General features: G+C 40.4%; 2 protein-coding genes across 3 annotated transcripts in view; one reads left to right on the top strand and one right to left on the bottom strand.

The window, feature by feature from the left end:
• Positions 1-1,457, top strand: part of CC2D2A (coiled-coil and C2 domain containing 2A) — a 52,004-nt gene extending 50,547 nt beyond the window's left edge. For both annotated transcript variants that reach the window (XM_066548606.1, XM_066548605.1), the window contains one exon: positions 704-1,457. In XM_066548606.1, the coding sequence (XP_066404703.1) occupies positions 704-892 (189 nt within the window). In that variant the 3' untranslated portion in view covers positions 893-1,457. The remainder of the gene's footprint in view (positions 1-703) is intronic.
• Positions 1,458-3,338: 1,881 nt separating this feature from the next.
• FBXL5 (F-box and leucine rich repeat protein 5) overlaps positions 3,339-17,959 on the bottom strand; it is a 34,219-nt gene continuing 19,598 nt past the window's right edge. Inside the window, exons 7-11 of the mRNA XM_066548604.1 lie at positions 17,465-17,613; positions 17,188-17,270; positions 14,557-15,279; positions 11,653-11,801; positions 3,339-3,996 (exon numbers count right to left, since the gene is read on the bottom strand). Of these exons, the coding sequence (XP_066404701.1) occupies positions 3,920-3,996; positions 11,653-11,801; positions 14,557-15,279; positions 17,188-17,270; positions 17,465-17,613 (1,181 nt within the window). The 3' untranslated portion in view covers positions 3,339-3,919. The remainder of the gene's footprint in view (positions 3,997-11,652; positions 11,802-14,556; positions 15,280-17,187; positions 17,271-17,464; positions 17,614-17,959) is intronic.

Genomic DNA, 17,959 nt, shown 5'->3' with positions numbered 1-17,959 from the left:
CAGCAACTACAGCCAGTACATCAACACCAGTGCAGCCTCCCAGCACCAGCTGCTCGGTGCAGCTGCTCTCAGGGTCAGAAGGAACCTGCTGCTGAGTAGTGCTACACACAGTGTATTTACAGGTGCAGGAGCCCACACAACATGCTCTTCTGCAGTTTTCTAGTCTTTGCTTCACTCTCTAAAGACAGAAGAAAATGGATGTGTTCACTGCAGCTACAGGTGTGCCTGTGCATTATTCCTCCAGGCTGTTGGAAGGGCCTTCTGCTTTCCACATGGAACACCCGTGACAGTTGGCAGCTCTGGCCAGCTCCAAAATGAGTTGAGGCTTCAGTTCCTGTTGAGCAGGAGACATTTGCACTCAAATCCCAAGCCAGGAGAACAGAGTGATTTAAAGCCAGCCACAAGGCTAAAAAGCAATGAAGCTCTACTATACGTGTTCATTAATATAACTTCATTCTAGTGGATTCTAATGAACTTCACTTTGAACTTAAACCAAATTAGAGAGGAAAAATGGCAGAAGCTTGCCTGGAGTAAGTGAAAAAGGGAGGTGTTACCAAATTACAAAGGTTCTTCTGTGCATCCCCTCAGCCTGGCAATAGAGAATAGAATTTGATTTATTCAGCATGTAAATTTTTTAGCTATGAATTTATTCAGATGCCTTTATCTTTTCTTCTTACATGTTTTCTTTTCTTTCTTTTTCCAGGTCTCTGGATTTCCTATTCATATGCCATATTCTGAAGTGAGACCTCTAATAGAAGCTGTACACAGCACAAGAGTTCACACCATTGATGTTGCCAATGTTGAATTTGCTCTGGCTGTGTATATTCATGCTTATCCACAAAATGTTCTCTCTATATGGATTTATGTTGCTTCACTTGTGCGAAATAGGTAGTATAGACCAGTCTGAATACTGCAAGAAATTTGCTTATAAAGGTCTAAATATGATTTCTGTCACTGCTGAATTATTTCAAGTATTTTAAAAATCAAATGACAACATGATTTTTAGTAGCTTTATTTGACCTAAAACCACTAATTACTGCTAAGGAAGAGACTGACAGCATAAATTTCCAGTACTAATAGGTGATTTTTATATAGTCTTTTATAGCTCCCTGTGGAACCTCACACTCTTTAAGCATTACACATCTCCACATAAGTGAGAGTGCAGAGTAAAATGTTTCCTTGGTATCCCTGTAGCTAGTCAGATTATGTTCCTCTTCAAAAGACACTTGTAAGTAAAAAAATTTCCTGTATCTCAGTTCCTGAATTTTTAGCTATGAATAAATTTCATATACCTAAGAGCCATTAGTGAAGAGACCATACTTCAATTTTTGAGAGGCTGCTTCATATCCTGCTCCATATTTTATATCGGTATAATGCCAGCACCATTTGAAGGTAGAAGACATTTTCTTAAGAATTTAAATCTGAAGGATTTAATAAATATTTTTACTAAACCTTAAGCAGAAGCTCATTCCTTTTATACAAGAATTTGATTAAATTACTTAGGAGTATGAAATCCTTGTCTGCAAGTTAGCAAACTTGCAAGTAGAAGATTATCAAAAGATTAGTTAATAAAAACCAAATTCACTTACTAGTATGTAAGTAGTTGTGCTGTTAATACTGATATACATATCCTTTTCCTGCTGTTGTCTTGCTAATCAAACTCTTCAAGTAAAAATGACAGTGGGCTGAGCTTAGGAAGAGAGTTCAGCAGGACCCTGAACTTGCCTTTGTTGAATTCCAGATGGTTCCTTTCTGCCCATCTCTCCAACCTGCCCAGGGCCTTCTGAAGGGCTGTGGAGCACTCAGGGGAACCAGCCCAAAGCTCTTCCCAGCTTTGTGTTGTCAGTGAACCTGCCAAGGAGGCATCTAGACCTTCATTCTAGTCACTGATGAATAAGTTAGCCCAGTATTGAACCTTGGGGGACACCACCAGTGGCAGGCCTCCAACTAGATCCTGTACCACTGATTACAAACCTCTGGGATCTTCTCTTCAGCCAGGTCCCAATTCAGCTCACTGTCCACTCATCCAGTCCAGTTCCTGACCCTATGAGGAGGTTGTGGGAGACAGCATTGAAAGTCTTGCTGAAGTCAGAGTTCACAGTCCACTGCTCTCCCTTCAGCCAGCCAGGGAGTTGTTTCATCATAGAGAGAAAGTGGGTTGGTGAAACAGTGAATCCATGCTGACTATTGCTAATCACCTTCCAGTCATTCATGAGAAGAGATGGCCTCCAGAATGAGACACTCCATTACCTTTCCAGGAACAGAGGTCATGCTGACTAGACAGTAGTTCTTGGGTCCTCCTTGTCCTTTTTGAAGACCAGGGTGACATTTGCTTTCCTGCAGTCCTCAGCCACCTCTCCTGATCTCCATGACCTTTCAAAGATGATCATGAGTGGCATCACTTCAGTGTCTGCCAGCTCTCTCAACAGTCATGGACCAGCTCAGAGTCTGTTGGCACCCTTCTGCAGGCCCCTCTAGAAAGTACACTGTCATCACAAGATGCTGTGCTGAACACTGATGGCATCTCCCAGCTTTATTCCACGGTGTATCTGCAGCTCATTCTGTCCTCAGCTGTGCTTACACTCACTAGTGTTTTTCTTACCTTACTCTTTAGTGTGACCAAGATGGAAACTTGCAGTTTCCTCCAGTAACCTCCGGTTCTGCCTGCACACCAACCTCCCAGACACTTTTCCCTGGTATCTTGAAAGCTTCTATGTCACCATGACTGGTGTTCTAAATAAATACTACTCAAAAGAATTTATCCAATTAGGAAAACAGGTAAAAATTACTAGCTTGTATTTTCAGTCCTAAAAATTAGGCAGGATAGGAGAAAGAAAACAACCTGTTTGCCTTCTACCAAAGCAGACACCTGCCTCTCCTCTGCTGTAGAAAAAAACCAGCCTGCAACTGTGTCAACTATGAGCAGGTGGCCATTGAAGTTTACAACTTGCCATGGGCTACAGTACTCATCCCTCACACAGTGGGCTTTCCCTCATACCAGCACAGGACACACTCATCTATTACTCATCTCTTCCTAGCACACATTTCACTAATCACAGCAGAATTTCTGCTCCCTGACAGTCTCTACTGTCCAGAGAGGAATCTTTTTAACTGTTGAAGCAAGGGGGAAAATGCATTGCTGTCTTTCACAGAGTTCAGATTAATGAAAATTTACTTCCTTGGAAGCTGTTTCAAAAATGCAACTTAGCAGAGTCATGGGAACCATAAAACCAAACCAAAAACCCCCATACATACTGTACAGTTGACAGCCGTGACAATATCCACTCACCTGCCCAACCTCTGCAGCCTTCTGGCATGGCACTCTAAAAGCACAGATATTCAACAGCTGCACACACTTTTTTATTGGTGGGAATGTTTTATTTATGTCTTTCAAGCCCAAATACAAAACCAAATGCAAAAGGAAGGTGGCAATTTCCCTAATTTTGCAATAAAAAGAACAACTTCAGGATGAAAGGAAAGGGGAAGAAACCAGGCTCCTAAAGATGTATAATTGTTACCCAAATGCAAACAGTAAAATTCAAATTCTCTGCGGAGGTTTATATTGTACTTACGGATTCAAAATTAAAAAAAGAAAGTCACCTAACACAAAATAATTCAGTAAAGTACAGTTAAGTGCCAAAACTGGAATAAAGTGGCATTAAAAAAAAACCTGAAGATTTTCCCATCTTCCCCAAATTATGTAAAATAAAACCCAACACCCTTCAAGCCAAATGAGGTTGTGAGATTGTTACAACACTGTACAGTACACTCATAATTAAGGTTCTGAAGTTGTGGGCAGGGTCAGGCTAGTATAACAAGTCTCACTCCAAGGATTGTTAACACAAGATGCGAGCTGTAAGTAAAGTGCATGAGAGGAAGCCTGCTCAGCTAAATGGAGTAGAGGATCAGACGTCAGCGGTCACTCGCCAGAGCGGCAGCAGGCCCGAAAACCACACTGCAAATTCTGGCATCCACTGGCGGTTTCAGCATGAGGACCTGCACAAAAACAACAGAAACGTGAAAAGAAGGAAAGGCCACTCATTTAGATTCATTACTCTCATGAACTGGTGATTCAGAAAACATCTCATTTTTTACAATGCACTACACTTTAGTCAGTGCTGTGAAGTCTGGAACACTGCCGGTACAATCACAGTGTAAAAACCTCACCTGGAACAGGTATTTTTCAAGAGATTTTTGCTCCATAGCTTAGTCCGATGAAGATAACACATCCCAAATTACACAGAAGTACCATAAGCAACACTCAATGAGCAACTTCACGCAAGCTGCCACAGCATCAGAACTGAGTGGTTTTGACAACGTATTTCTAATTCCCATTTTTCGAATTCAGATGATCATTACCAAAGAAACCATAACCTCCAAAACTATGTCTGTGGTAATGGAAACTGTTTTTTAGCCTGGAAGTATTTTTTTTTTCTCCATGAACACTTCATGGTTGGCCAGACTCTCACATACTCTTGACTGGAAATTCAAAAACTATAAAGAGAATCACCTTAGCATTGCTGCAGTCATCAGAAGCCATAAGGCTAAAAATGACCCATTCAGAAAAAAGAATGAGTTGCAAGCACAGAAAGCACAAACCAACATTGTAACTCTACCCACCTCCACTTACCTTCACTTACTCCTTTCAGGTAAAATGTTAAAGTGACCATGAGATAAGAAATTACTCTATTTATTCAAACAGGGTTTTATTTCCTGCAGCCATATGCCTGCTTTGAGACCCATTTACACTCAGGCTGCCTGAACTCTGGCAACCAACAAACACTGGAAGTGGGTTGCTGAGCCAACTCAAACAAGCTGGTGAAGACCTGACCAGGACAAAACAAATTTTCCCCATTTGTATGAGAAACAAATCAACAAATATTTCAGGTGTTTTAAATGCATTTAGAAATTCTAATAAAATATTTTAATGAACTAGGGCACTATGCCATATCTGGCTTTTTTTTACCTCCTTCAACAGCAAAGCCGTAATTCAATTAATTTCCAAGAATCTGGGATCTTGAAACCATCTTCCTACTTTATGCCACAGACCAATAAGCAATACTCTATACTGTAAATAAGTTAAGATACATGGGACTGAATAAAACCTGAAACTGTAATGAAAAACTACAGTTACAGTATAGTGAACTTTTCACTGGTCAATAAACTCATTTTCCTTTTCAAATCTTTTTATTCACCTGAACTAAATTTTGATCCTCCATGTCACTTACGAGCTAGAGTTTGAAAGCTTCTTCTTAAGTCCTTCAGAAAGAAGACTCGGTGCTCCTGAGCAGCCGCTTTGGCAGAGCATGTTCTGTGCAGCAGCATTTTCCAAGCCATGGCTGACCTTCCCCAGCACTGCCACAGCTGCACAGCACAGCAGGGATTCTGAAGCAGCTGTCACATTTCTAGCAAAATGCTTGTTGATAAAACATACAGACCCACAACATCCCAAGGAAGGGAATTCTAAGTATAATTTAATATTGTTTTCCATCCTTTTCTGCTCGTTTTGTTATTCCTCATGCTCCTAATTGAAACATGCTGCATCTAACACTACCTCCACCACTGGCAAGAGCAAATGGTGTCTAGGGACATGATATAAGCCTATCATGCACACCTTTTGTGCTTTTCCAGCAACCCTAACTGTTGCATCAGGGACACTGAAGTCCATTTCCTTCAGTACTTGTTTATGGCTCAGTTGTGCATGCAGGTTTTTAACCTCTTTTTAAACCTCCTTCCACAATTCTCCACAGGACCAAGTTCCAAAGTTCACTACATTGTGCATCTGTGTAAAATTCACCCAGTGCCCCTGAGCTCTAACACTGCAAAATTTGGAGAACTACCACTGCACATTCACCTCATCTACTGCTTTCCCAGTTCTGTAACAGTCATGCTCCCTTTTCAGCCACCTCATTCCCAGATTGAAACATTCAGCTTTTTGAGTGTTCAGTTCCCTAACTTTTTAGAAGGCCTCTTCTGTATCTTCTGTAACTCCAGTGTATACTCCCTCTCCTCAGGATGGGGAGACCAAGCCCATCATGCAGTGCTCCACATGTGAGTGCCCCAAGGCTTCCAGGACCATGCACAGCACCCTCTATCTTGTTCTCACCACCCTGACGATGGTAACATTGGTGGCTTTTTGGCTGCTGCTGCAAATAGGAAAGATCTCAGAATTAGCACCAACAGCTCTCTGAAATCATTATCTCCACACTGCACCTGCCAGCTCTGAATTCTCTTTCATGCAATCACAGTTTGATTATTCCCAGCCACCCAGACCTTCAACCACACATACACCTACAGTGAACCTTCCAGAAGTCATCAGTATCATTACTTGAAGACCACAGAGCACCACTCAAAAACATGGAAATTGCTGTGTGCATTTCTTACACCACAACACAAGGGAAATGCTGAGTAAGACTGATCTCAGCACAGAACTCTTGGGAGGGGAACAGGGAGAAAGTTGTCACCTCCCAGGTTCCTCTCCTGAACAGTGACCATTAAGCCCTTTCTTCCTATCCTTTAGTTAGCTTTCAGTTTTTAAATTTAAGCCACTCTAGCAGCAACTTAAGATCTGAAAAACTTGGATACTTCTAAGTACATTGGACCATCTGAAATGCTTTTATGTTCATTTCCCAATTTATTAGGCAATGACTTACAAATTACATTAAGCATATCACAGTGAAATTTCACCCTTCTCCCCACACTACGTTTCTTGCCCCATGTCTAATCCTCATACCACCCCTAACTTTCCTTTATAGCCTGTAATAAAAAATTCAGATAAAATGAAACACTCAGGGTCCAACCACATCTTCTGAAATCTGCCCTCCCTGTACTCTTTCTTATCATACATGGGCAATTCCCATCACTTGGAGGGTATTCTATGTTCTTGTTATAACAAGGTAGTAAGTATCTTTAATGGTTGTTTTAACAGTAAGCCTATCTGGGTTTGAGTTATTTATGGTTTGACATGTCAATTGATCATCATAAGTCATTTACCTCCTCTATAAAATCCCTAGTGCTTAGTTTGCTCCTTTTTACATTTGGTACAGAGAGCAAAATTCAAATGCCTTTACTTTTAATAGCCACAGACACTGGGTTTGTTTCCCTGGCTTTATTTACTACCATTGACCTTTGGCTACATCTCTTTGGCTTTGTAACCTCTGACTTCCCCAGTCTTTGCTACTGACCTCATTTGGACTAGACTTTGTTTCAGCATTCTCTCTGTTTAAATTCAAATGGTCTCTTTAATCTTGCCATAATAACACTGTCTCTTCTGTTTCCTCTGGACTCTGTATATGAGGTCTCCAACTCCTCTCACCTCACTGATGCATTAGGTTAGGCAATATGGTAATATTATATATTATATATATATATATATATAAAATATATATTCCTGCATATATTCCTTTCATATTGTCCAGCGTGATGGTCATTTCAACCTAACAGTGGAGATGAATCACTTCTACAGAATCACAGGATAGTGTGGGTTGGAAGGGACCTTTAAAAGTCATCTAGTTCCAACCACCTTGCAATAATCAGGCACACCTTCAACTAGATAAGGTTGCTCAGAAACCCCTTTCAGCCTAACCCCAAATGTGTCCAGGGATGAGTCTTGCACCACCTTTCTGGGCAACCTGTTCCACTATCTCCCATCTTCATTTGCCCATTATTGCTTTCAGTACAGCCCAGTTAGCAATGCACTGAGTATCTAGGAGAACACTGCTCCATACAGCAATTTCACACACTGCACACTTTGAGGACCAGCTGATGATCTGAATGAACTTTGACAGTTTTGATGGCCAGGTATAGCAAGCAACCACTGGGTGTTTGCACTGTCAGGTTCTGGCTCATGTAATAAAACATCTTGACAGGGATGAGCCAGATACCATATGCACTGCTGGACTTAACAAGGAGCCCAAAATGCAGTCTTATAAAACAACATGTGATGTAAGTGTGGAGAAGGAACAGTAATGCAGTGGATCATAAGGAGAAGGGTATTTCCCTCTGTAAAGGGTCCCTCTGTGAAAGCTTAGCAAGTGCTAGCAGAGAAGTGCTAAATTAAATGTGTTTTGGGTTCACCTGGGAAAGCAAAGTTAATCAGATTCTCATCTAACCTGCCACAGTCTATGTTACTGGTTTAGCTACTTCTAAACTGGATTACTGTAATGCTCTTTACAAGCACATCTGATTACTCAGATGCTTAGGGGACTCAGAATAGAGGTGAGGGCTGTTTACTTGTGGTGAACATATAAACATATAAAGAGGTTTGGTAATGTAGGAGATGAGCAGAGCTATTTGATTACTCCATTTTGTTACATGTACTAGTAGAACAAAAATTAGTCAGAATTCCCTAGAATGAAGTTTACCATTCCACCAAGAACACATGACAGCACAGACCAAGACCACAGTAAAAGAACTTCTCCTGCCAGGGCAACTGGCTGCCACCAGCATATAATAGCCTTCCAGAGATTTGTGAGTACACTGGTAATCTGTAGAATTTAGACTGAGACCTACACTTGGAACACTGAGTTCCCACAGAAGTCTGCACACAGTGGTCCATGAACCTTAAAAGAACTTGCAAAGTCTTGGCTTGACTGCTGAAAGACAGAACAACTATGACCAGTGACTTTTAAATGCTGGAAGAGTGACTAATTAGAATCAAACTTTATTTCATTAATGCCCTATTTCTTTAATTACAGAACCTGAGGACTACATAATTAAAAAAAAAAACTCTAGAAACTGAATCATACTTAAATGCTGCAAAGAGCTACTGCTGCAGAAATTAGGGAGCCCCATTTTTCTAATGCCAAAGCTGAAAGCACTCCAGGACTCCAGGCGTTGAAATGGAGAAACGAGTCAGAAGAATGGACACAGCTGGACAAAACAGCCTTAGGACAATAAGAACTTAGTGGCAAGATGTAACTCAAACATTAAACTCTTCTTGCTGAGTTCAGTGTGATTCACAACCAAATTTGTTTTAGACAAATGAAATCAGCCATTAGAAGGGATGTACATTGACAGATTTGTTTTCAGCTGCAGCTGAGGTTTCCAGCACTGTGAAAAACATAAGAGATCCTAAACATTAGTATGCAAACCAAAAACTGAAGTGAAGCTAACAGTAAACAAACACAAAATAGATCTGGAAGTATATGCAAATTCATGGTTTCTGGTCATAAAAACTGTACCATGTTACTGGTGTGCAACAGCAGTCAGACTTAAACCCAACTACCCAACTACTTCACCATAGCTGCTCTACTTTTCTAGTCTTGCTCTACTAAAAAGATAGAACAGCACCTGCTGAAAATACAAAAATTGCAACCAATGTGCCTACCAAACAAGCCCTCCACAAAGACATTCCAATGAAGCTGGGTTGTGTCTAAGGGGTCCCATTAGGCTTAGTGTTGATAGGAAAAAAAATATCTGAATATAAGCTGCAGGTAAAAGTAAAGCCCTTATTCATCAGCAGATGACAAAGTTGTATCTTTATTATTCATAGATGGCTAAATTCCATGCTGTTGGCTCCATTTTTTTTTCCCCGACAGGTTTTCCAATCTCTGAGCCCAGAGTACAACGCCCTCCCCAAAAACAATCACTGAAAAGCTGGTGGGCAAAGAAAATTATGAAATTATTCTGAACACGCTTACAGATCAGTAAACTTTGTGCAGCAGTTAGTAATACAGTCTGTAAATGTGCAGATAAACAGCTTCAGGTATGGATTGATTTAAATGCAACAGCTACTGCTTTCCCTAGTTACTTTAGAAATGCCAAATGATACAGAAACAGCTGCAGTAGGAATCCTGCTGCCCACAGAATGGAATAACCCATCAGTTTCACACTGAACAGCCCTATCACAATGAAGTTTGATTGAAAATGCAAGGAACAAAACCCAGACAAAACTGCAGGGAATTCATTTATAAAGGCTACTTTCCATAAAGCCATAAACTTCTGTTGAGAAATAACGTCATCTCAGATGTAAGAAGTCAGACCCTCACAGCCTCACTGCCCCTGTGCACTCCTCTTTACAGGAATAACTGCTGACCCAAAGGCATGCAATGATGCTTCAGAGAACTAAGCAGAGCTTATAGGCTCACAGATTCCAGCAGGCAATAAAAAGAAGGAAATAAACAGGAAGAGGATCAGACAACTTTACAGAATGATCCAAAAATATTGTTTAAATTTAAATAATTTCTTGAGGATACTATGAAACAGCCAAGCTTTAATAAAGTGGTGGACTCACACACAGATTTGGGCATTGTAAACTAATACAAAGATGTTATGGTGTATTTTATAGGGACAAGATGAAAACCACAAATTTCTGAGGACAAATTATGTCTGGTCTTACTGACAGAAGTATAAAGAGAGGAAAAGTAGCAAGCAATCAGATGTAAAGGGAACAGGATTCTAACTGGTCTTTGAAGACATCTTTAAACTCAACATAATGCAGGAAAGAGAGTCAGTGAAGGATTTTTACAAAAAGAACCTTGAAATTTTCAGGTGGAAATGAAAGACAACAGAAAATAGATTTTTAAATGCTGTAGTCTAGACAGAATGCAAGGAAGTAACAAAAAGCAAGTGTCTCAAAAAAAAAAAAAAAGCAGTGTTGAAAAAGTGCATAATGGGCAAAAATTATGGAAACAAGGTAAGTTTAATACTTTCACTTCTAATATTACAATCCAATTCAAGTGCATCATCTTGTATTGATTTCAATGGATTGAATACCTAAATATCAGTACAGATTTACTTGCAATACCAAAGTTCTGACATCTGATATCCAGGCTGGGACTGCATCTCAATCCAGATGCAAATTATTGAGCTGGACACCATGAACTACCAGGTAATACAATTTTGGTTTACACACAATTAGATGTACAGGCCTTTGAACCCGGTTATCATCTTTTTCCCTTGCTTTCTGTTGCACTTACCTGTTTTAAATTCACACACGGAATACCAGTCACACCATGGCTCCCACCTCTAATGCTAGGAATGTTACTGGACTTAATAGACTGAATTCCAGTGTGGTAAACACTGAAAAGACTTGCACCATGAACAGACTTTATGCATTTATACAGATCCTTCTCCAGTTTAGATCCATCCCTAAGTTACTGACTCAAGCAAAACCAGAGAAAAAACTGAATTACCTTTTCCATAAGGATATGTGATGGTAGAATCAGCAATATCCTATACCAAAACTAGGGCAATAGCAGAGGTTTGCATGGCAAAACACACATCATTGGTTTCCTAAAAATCTCTGCTTTGGTACCAACCTAATGAAGCTTCTGTCTGAGGTTATGACCATACAGAAAACATACAATTGCATGGTTTACAGTGGAAATATGGACAGGGTAAGTGTGTAATACAGCTATAAAGAGACTTAGACATGACTAATAGGGGTAGAAAGTAAGTTAAGAGATACAGGCACTAAAAATGCTTTCCTATGTAATACAGAACTGTACTAGTGTTACCAAAAAAAACCAAACAAACAAACAAAAAGGCAAAACTGATTTAACAGTCATAATTTTGTAATTAATCTGTAAAACCCAGAGCTACACAGACATTAAAAACAGATCAGTTTTGGTGGTTCTTTTTCTTTTTAAAAGTCCCTACACCAAGCATCGCTCCCCAGAAAAGCATCACATCTTCCTAGAAAGACATTACCGTTAATGTTGTCACAGTAGTAAAAGTGTTCATCTTTCAGAGAGGGGCATGCAGAAACCAGCTCCTGCAGGCCTGCCCCCGTTACAGTGAGACAGCCCGAGAGGTTCAGGTGCTCCAGATGCGGCAGTCCTCCTCCCAGAGTCAGCGCCCTGCGGGCACACACAAGAGAGCGTTAGGAGCCCGCCCGAAAGCACTGACAAGGCCCCATTGCACCATCACAGAGCTGCTGCACCTCCTGCAGCAGACACACCCCTAAGGAACCACTGAGCTTCAAACCTGGCACTTCTGTACTCTTTTTTAAAGGGAGATCACCCCTGAGCCACACAACAGACCTGAGCAGATTTCTACAGAAGCAAGAGTTTAGTGGGAAACCACTTTTTTCATGGATGACACCAGACATGACCGACTATTTCAAAGAACTACAAAGCCATTCTTCTTCAAAATACCAATTATTTTGTCAGCTCTTCCAAGGTGATGTATACTCCTCATCTCACACTAAAACATGACACTCCCAAGTTTGGTGCATTATGCTTCCCAAAGTTTGACCCTCTTTTTTGTTAAACTTATTTTGGAATCCCAATTTGTGTTTTCCTAAGACTGACAGCAGAGCCTCTCTCTGCCAACACACCATCCATCTTATTGTTCAAACGTAATTCTCTAGCTTTCTCTGAGTGCAAGAGAATTTGGCTGCTGATTCAACAGGCACATAGATGTACCACACCTGAGCAATCACTCCATGTGAACCTGCTCTCTGCGAGCCCACAGAGCAGACAGCCCAAGCTCAAGCAGAAACAAGCTCACTCACCTGGAAAAAAAACCACCAGGCTTGAATCACCAAACTGCAGATTCAAGCCAGGATTTAAAACTGAAGATGCCTTCAGAGCATTGCTGTACAAGCTTCTCCTGTCAGCAGGGAGAAGTAGAACTGCAGGCCACAAAAGCAGCTATCAGGTAACAACTTACATGAAGTAAATAGACTGGCATGTGTTTGTATTAGGGGGTTTCACTCTCTTCCCCCAGGAACTCCAAGTACTCTTGTGACTACAAGAAGCACTTGTTGCAACACACTCTCTGCTCCTAAATACTTTTACCCAAAAAGCACCAATGGGAAACCAGCAAAGCAATTAAACCCTTGTTGTGACTCAGTGACCAAATCTCCCTTTGCTCCCACACTACTGAGTCATGAAAAACCAGACCAGTAATCTGTAAAATACACGCAGCACAACCTAATCAGCACCTAACAAAATTTGTCAGGACAAGTCCACTGCAACACTTGAAGAGAAACAAGCTCCAACACAAAGCCCAGATATCTGAAGCATACCCTGAGGAAGGGTAACTCTGCTGAGTGAGTGTTAGAAGAATCACAGGAGACATCTGAATAGCTGGTACTTGTGAACATCAAATGGGGACAAAATCTCAGGAGAGACAAATTGATGCCAGCAGCACCTCACACTACTCCTCAGTTTACTAGAGCAAACAGCACAGAAATACATGAATTCTTCCCACTTCAAGAAGCTTTAATTAGCCCTAAGTGCTGCAGCACACCTGAGCAGGAGGCTGCAAGTACCCCAGCCTAATCCCATTTTCACTACAAAGCAGTAACTACATTTTCCTGACAATACAAACTATCAGTGGTAATAGCAAAGAGAAAATTCTGTAACTCATGAAGCCATCTCCATGTTCAAGTCAAACATTTTTTCTCCTACTTTAACTGTTATATGAGGCTGTATTGAACATGTTGTTCTGCACATACAGAATTATCATAGAATCATTTGGGTTGGAAAAGACTCTTGGGATAATCACATCCAACTGTTAACCCAGCACTGCCAAATCCACCACTAACAGCACCAAGTGTCACAGCCTTTGAATACCTCCAGGTACGCCACTTCCCATGGCAGCCTCTTCCAATGCCTGAAAACCCTTTCAGTGAAGAATTTTTTTCCTAATGGCCAATCTAAACATCCTCTGGTGCAACTTGAGGCCATTTTCTCTTGCTACTTGAGAGAAGAGACCCCACCTGGCTACAGCCTCCTTTCAGGTGGTTGTGAAGAACAGGAAGATCACCCCTGAGTCTCTTTTCCTCCAGGCTGAGCCCCCCCAGCCACTCCTTAGCAGACCTATGTTCCAGACCCTTCCCCAGCTCCATTGCCCTTCTCTGGGTATAGTCCAGCCCCTCAATGCCTTCCTTGCAGTGAGGGGCCCAAAAGTGAGCACAGGATCTGAGGTGTGGCCTCTCCAGTGCCAAGAACAAAGAGTCACTGCCCTGGTCCTGGGCACACTATTGCTGATACAGGCCAGGTGCCACCTGGGCACAGCTAACTGGTGTTCACTCACTGTCAAACAGCACCCCAGCTCCTTTCCTACCAGGCTGCTTTCCAGCCACTCTGCTCCAGCCTGTAGCACTGCCTGGGGTGCTTGTGACCAAGGGCAGGACCTGGTACTTCATCTCATTTAACAAACAACTGGCCTCAGCCCATTGATTCAGCCTGTCCCTAAACTATATTGTTATCCAGACAGGTTAACCGACATCTTCCTCCAGTTTTACAGAATTTCAAGCATACTGCAGGCATAATGAAAAAATTAGTGAATCAACACAATTTCTAAACAATAAAGCAACTAACAAATCTAAAAGCATTAATACTGTCTAGAACAACAAATTCACAAAAATACTTGACTTCGGAAAACAGATATAAAAGATTTTACTGTTATCTCCAAAAGAAAAGCTGGAAAAAGTTTTCAAGCCCAGTACTGTAACTATTTAAGAGGGAAAGACCACTTAAAACTTACCAGTTTCTTCAATAAAAATGTTTCTACTGAAATGATGCAGATTCATCCCAGAATAGCCCAACAAATAAAATCAGAAAAAATATCCTGCAGCAAAATAGTTTGACAACATCTCCTCACCTGAGAGCACGGTCTGTTATCTGGTAACAGCCTGACAGACTGAGAAACTGAAGAACTCGTGCAGTCTCTTCCTCTGCTTTTTCACTCCCAGAGTATGCAGAGTCTTTTTTCTCTGACTGCTTAGTCCTTATTGGTTTTCTACACAGTGCAGAGGACTCTGGAAGTGCTCGAATAGTTCTTAGTGCTGTCCCAGCACAACAAAACGAGTGACCGCAGTAAATCAAGTCAGTAGAAGCACAGTGCTGCTGCCACCCTCTAGTCCTTAACCCATAAATGTCTCTATTGTAGCACAATGCAGAACAATTAATATGGGATGTTGGTTCCATAAGACAAAATCCTTCAACATTCCTGTGTCTCCACTCTGCAGCATCTTCAATGTCAGCTAAATCATCTGCATCTAGCATCCACACATAAGCAGAACTGAAGTTTTCTGAGCTGTCAGGTTTAGTCCAGTGCTGCTCACCATTTCCTCCCTGAATGAGATTTTCATTGCTGATTTCATGCAAACCATTATACTTCTGGTTGGACTGCAAAGTAATCTCTCGGTTTTTCCACAAAGCCTTAGCGTTCCTGCTCCTGCAGCTTTTCAGAATACCTCTGGTATGATGAGTTGATATGATACCCAGTGCTCTGGAAATCCTCTCTACAGCCACATCTGTAATTTTTTCACATCCAGACAGATCAAGGTGGCGTAGGTTTTGACAATACCCAACTGAAGACCAACTGAAATCGAGGGGGGAAAAAAAGAAGTGATTTGGTTGAGTGGTGGTTGAGTTTTTTGAAGTTTTGCTTAGAAATAGCTGTTAAGGCTAAAAGTATGAAAAAACACTTCACAAGTAAAGTACTTCTATTAATTCAGATTATATATATATATATTCACATCATAATATACAAAGAAGCTACCCCAGACAGATTAGATTTGATACTCTAAGTGCTCTGTATATGCCTAGAAAAATTATGTCTAGAGAAACATGAAATCATTCATGAATCAGTAACAACTTGTATTTCTCCATGTACTGAGACTTTAAAGAAGACCAAAGTTGCTATATACTGAATGAATGTTTGAATAATAGATCAGACTGCAAGCACCAAATACACACAATAACAATTTCGAAAAACAAGGGCATTATACTCACCAGAAGCTACCAAGAGACATCTGAGTTACTAAACGTCAAAGTAACTTCTCAAAAGGCTGAAAATACTGAGCTAGCAAATTTCATCCCCAAAATTTCACCCCCCAAAAATACATCTGAGATTCCATACTCAGTTTGCAGTATTGTAACAGCTGTAATTTCTAGAATTTTGAGTTTCTCAAGCTTGGCTGAAATGCCAGTGTACTCAGATCATACGTCCTCCTGTCCTTTCCCATTTCTCCTAGGAATACTAGATGGATTCCTGAAACTGAACCTGTGCTTCTAATTATTCCATCATTAATTAAAAATCAGACTTTTTCATTTTAACAAAAGCTTACTCCCTTAATCTTACCTTTTTCAAGTGGAATAGAAATTTTATCTACAGTAATATTTTACATTATTAGCTATAATTGTATGAAAGTGATTTAACTGACCTTTACCTATCTATAGTTAATGTTACTATCATTTACTTCTTTAAGTATATATAAGTATACATTTAAGTATAGGTAAATTTATATTCAATTTTCATTTATATAAATAATTTAATTTATCTGATTTTACTCTAAATTTATTTCTGTAAGTGATTATTTATATTTAGAGCAAGCCAAACTCATTTTCTGAGTTACAAACTGGAGTGTTGTAAATACAGATATATGATGAGTGACAAATAAGGTAAATTTCACTAAATATTGACTTCTGAGCCCTGAAGTCAAACAGCACCCCAGGTCCTTTCCTACCAGGCTGCTTTCCAGCCACTCTGCTCCAGCCTGTAGCACTGCCTGGGGTGGTTGTGACCAAGGGCAGGAAATGAGCCCTGAAACTTCTATGAAGCTTTTATTTCAAATAAAACTTCTTATACAAGCTGCAGGGTGTTGTTCCCATGCTGGTAAGATTTTGTGTGGTGTTCACACAACCTGAGAGCATTACATGATGTAAATGCAGAACACAAATACCTGATAAGTGTCAATACCACAGTAAGACCACTGGTGGAGGTTCTGCATCCATACGCCATCCCACTGACAATGACATTTCTGCAAACCTCAGTAACACTCAGGAATCCACAGACAATACACCTAAGCCTTAGAGCTTTGCCTATCATTTGACTGGAGTGTCTGAAATAGCAGTATTCCACACCCTAGCAGCTGTAGCAGGCCAAGAGAACTTCCTTAACTGAGCAACTCCATAAAAATCTATGGACAAGTTCTAAATACTAGAGCAAAACCACAACTATTATTATGGCTAGGTACACAGGTAAAAAGCATCCAGTAGTGAAGACAGAATTTTAAATGGCCACTACAAAGTTAGATGTTTTACTTGGTATTTTAGTGATTTGTTAACCCTGTTTTAGCTCTTAGTCACAAGTCACATGGGAGTTACTAATTTGATTTCTCTTTATTTAATTCATTCTTGGCAATGGACTAAGAAATGTTTGAATGTTTCTGCCCCACATTCAAAAACCTGGATTATAAGTTTTTTTTAAAGGAAACAATTATCTAACCTTTCGAATACAGAGTCAGAAATATCGGTTTGAGTGAGATCCAAATATTCCAAGTTGGGGCAAAGCTCCAAGATCTGTCTAACCTGAAAAAAGAAAGGAAAATAATCAGTAAAGATACAAGCCACTAAGGCTGCACACAGTGTCTGGAGACAGCTTACAAATCAGCATTGTTTTGGACTGCAACCCACTTACACTCCCCAAGCACGTCAGTTATTAATTAAAGACTGCATAGCCACAATTATTATTGTTGCACAATTTAAAGTTTCAAATCACACACCATTTTGCTGGACACTGCAGAACTGTAGGCCAATACCAGTGTCTTCACTGAGGAGCCTACAAGCGGGAGGACATGATGAATTAGGCCATGAAGTAAACGTTTTTCCATTTGTGCTATATTAATGGCAAGTGAATCTTCAGCTGCTTCTTCTGCAAAATAAACCCAGAGAGAAAGAATTAAAATCATTAAAGGACTTGGAGAAATATTTACTACAGGTTATGTACTGCTCAGGGCAGCTATTTCCAACAACTTGCTTTAGATATCAAAATACTATCTCACAGGGCATTTCATCTATCTAGATAGATAGATTTATCTATAGCTGTAATTTAACAGCTTAGGACAAATTTTAAATCAAGCCTAGAGTGCATCAGGATGCAAGATGATTCATTCAAATTTTCTGAAGAGATGAAGCCTAGCCTGTACCTTCAGACACATCCCCATAACTCTTCTACCTCCTCTCATGTTTGTTCTTTCCTAGACAAATTAATTCCAGTC

This window comes from Molothrus aeneus, chromosome 4 (genome assembly GCF_037042795.1).
Source record: "Molothrus aeneus isolate 106 chromosome 4, BPBGC_Maene_1.0, whole genome shotgun sequence".
NCBI classification, from domain to species: domain Eukaryota; kingdom Metazoa; phylum Chordata; class Aves; order Passeriformes; family Icteridae; genus Molothrus; species Molothrus aeneus.
The sequence above is the reverse complement of the archived record's forward strand: the minus strand, read 5'-3'. Positions and strand labels throughout refer to the sequence as shown.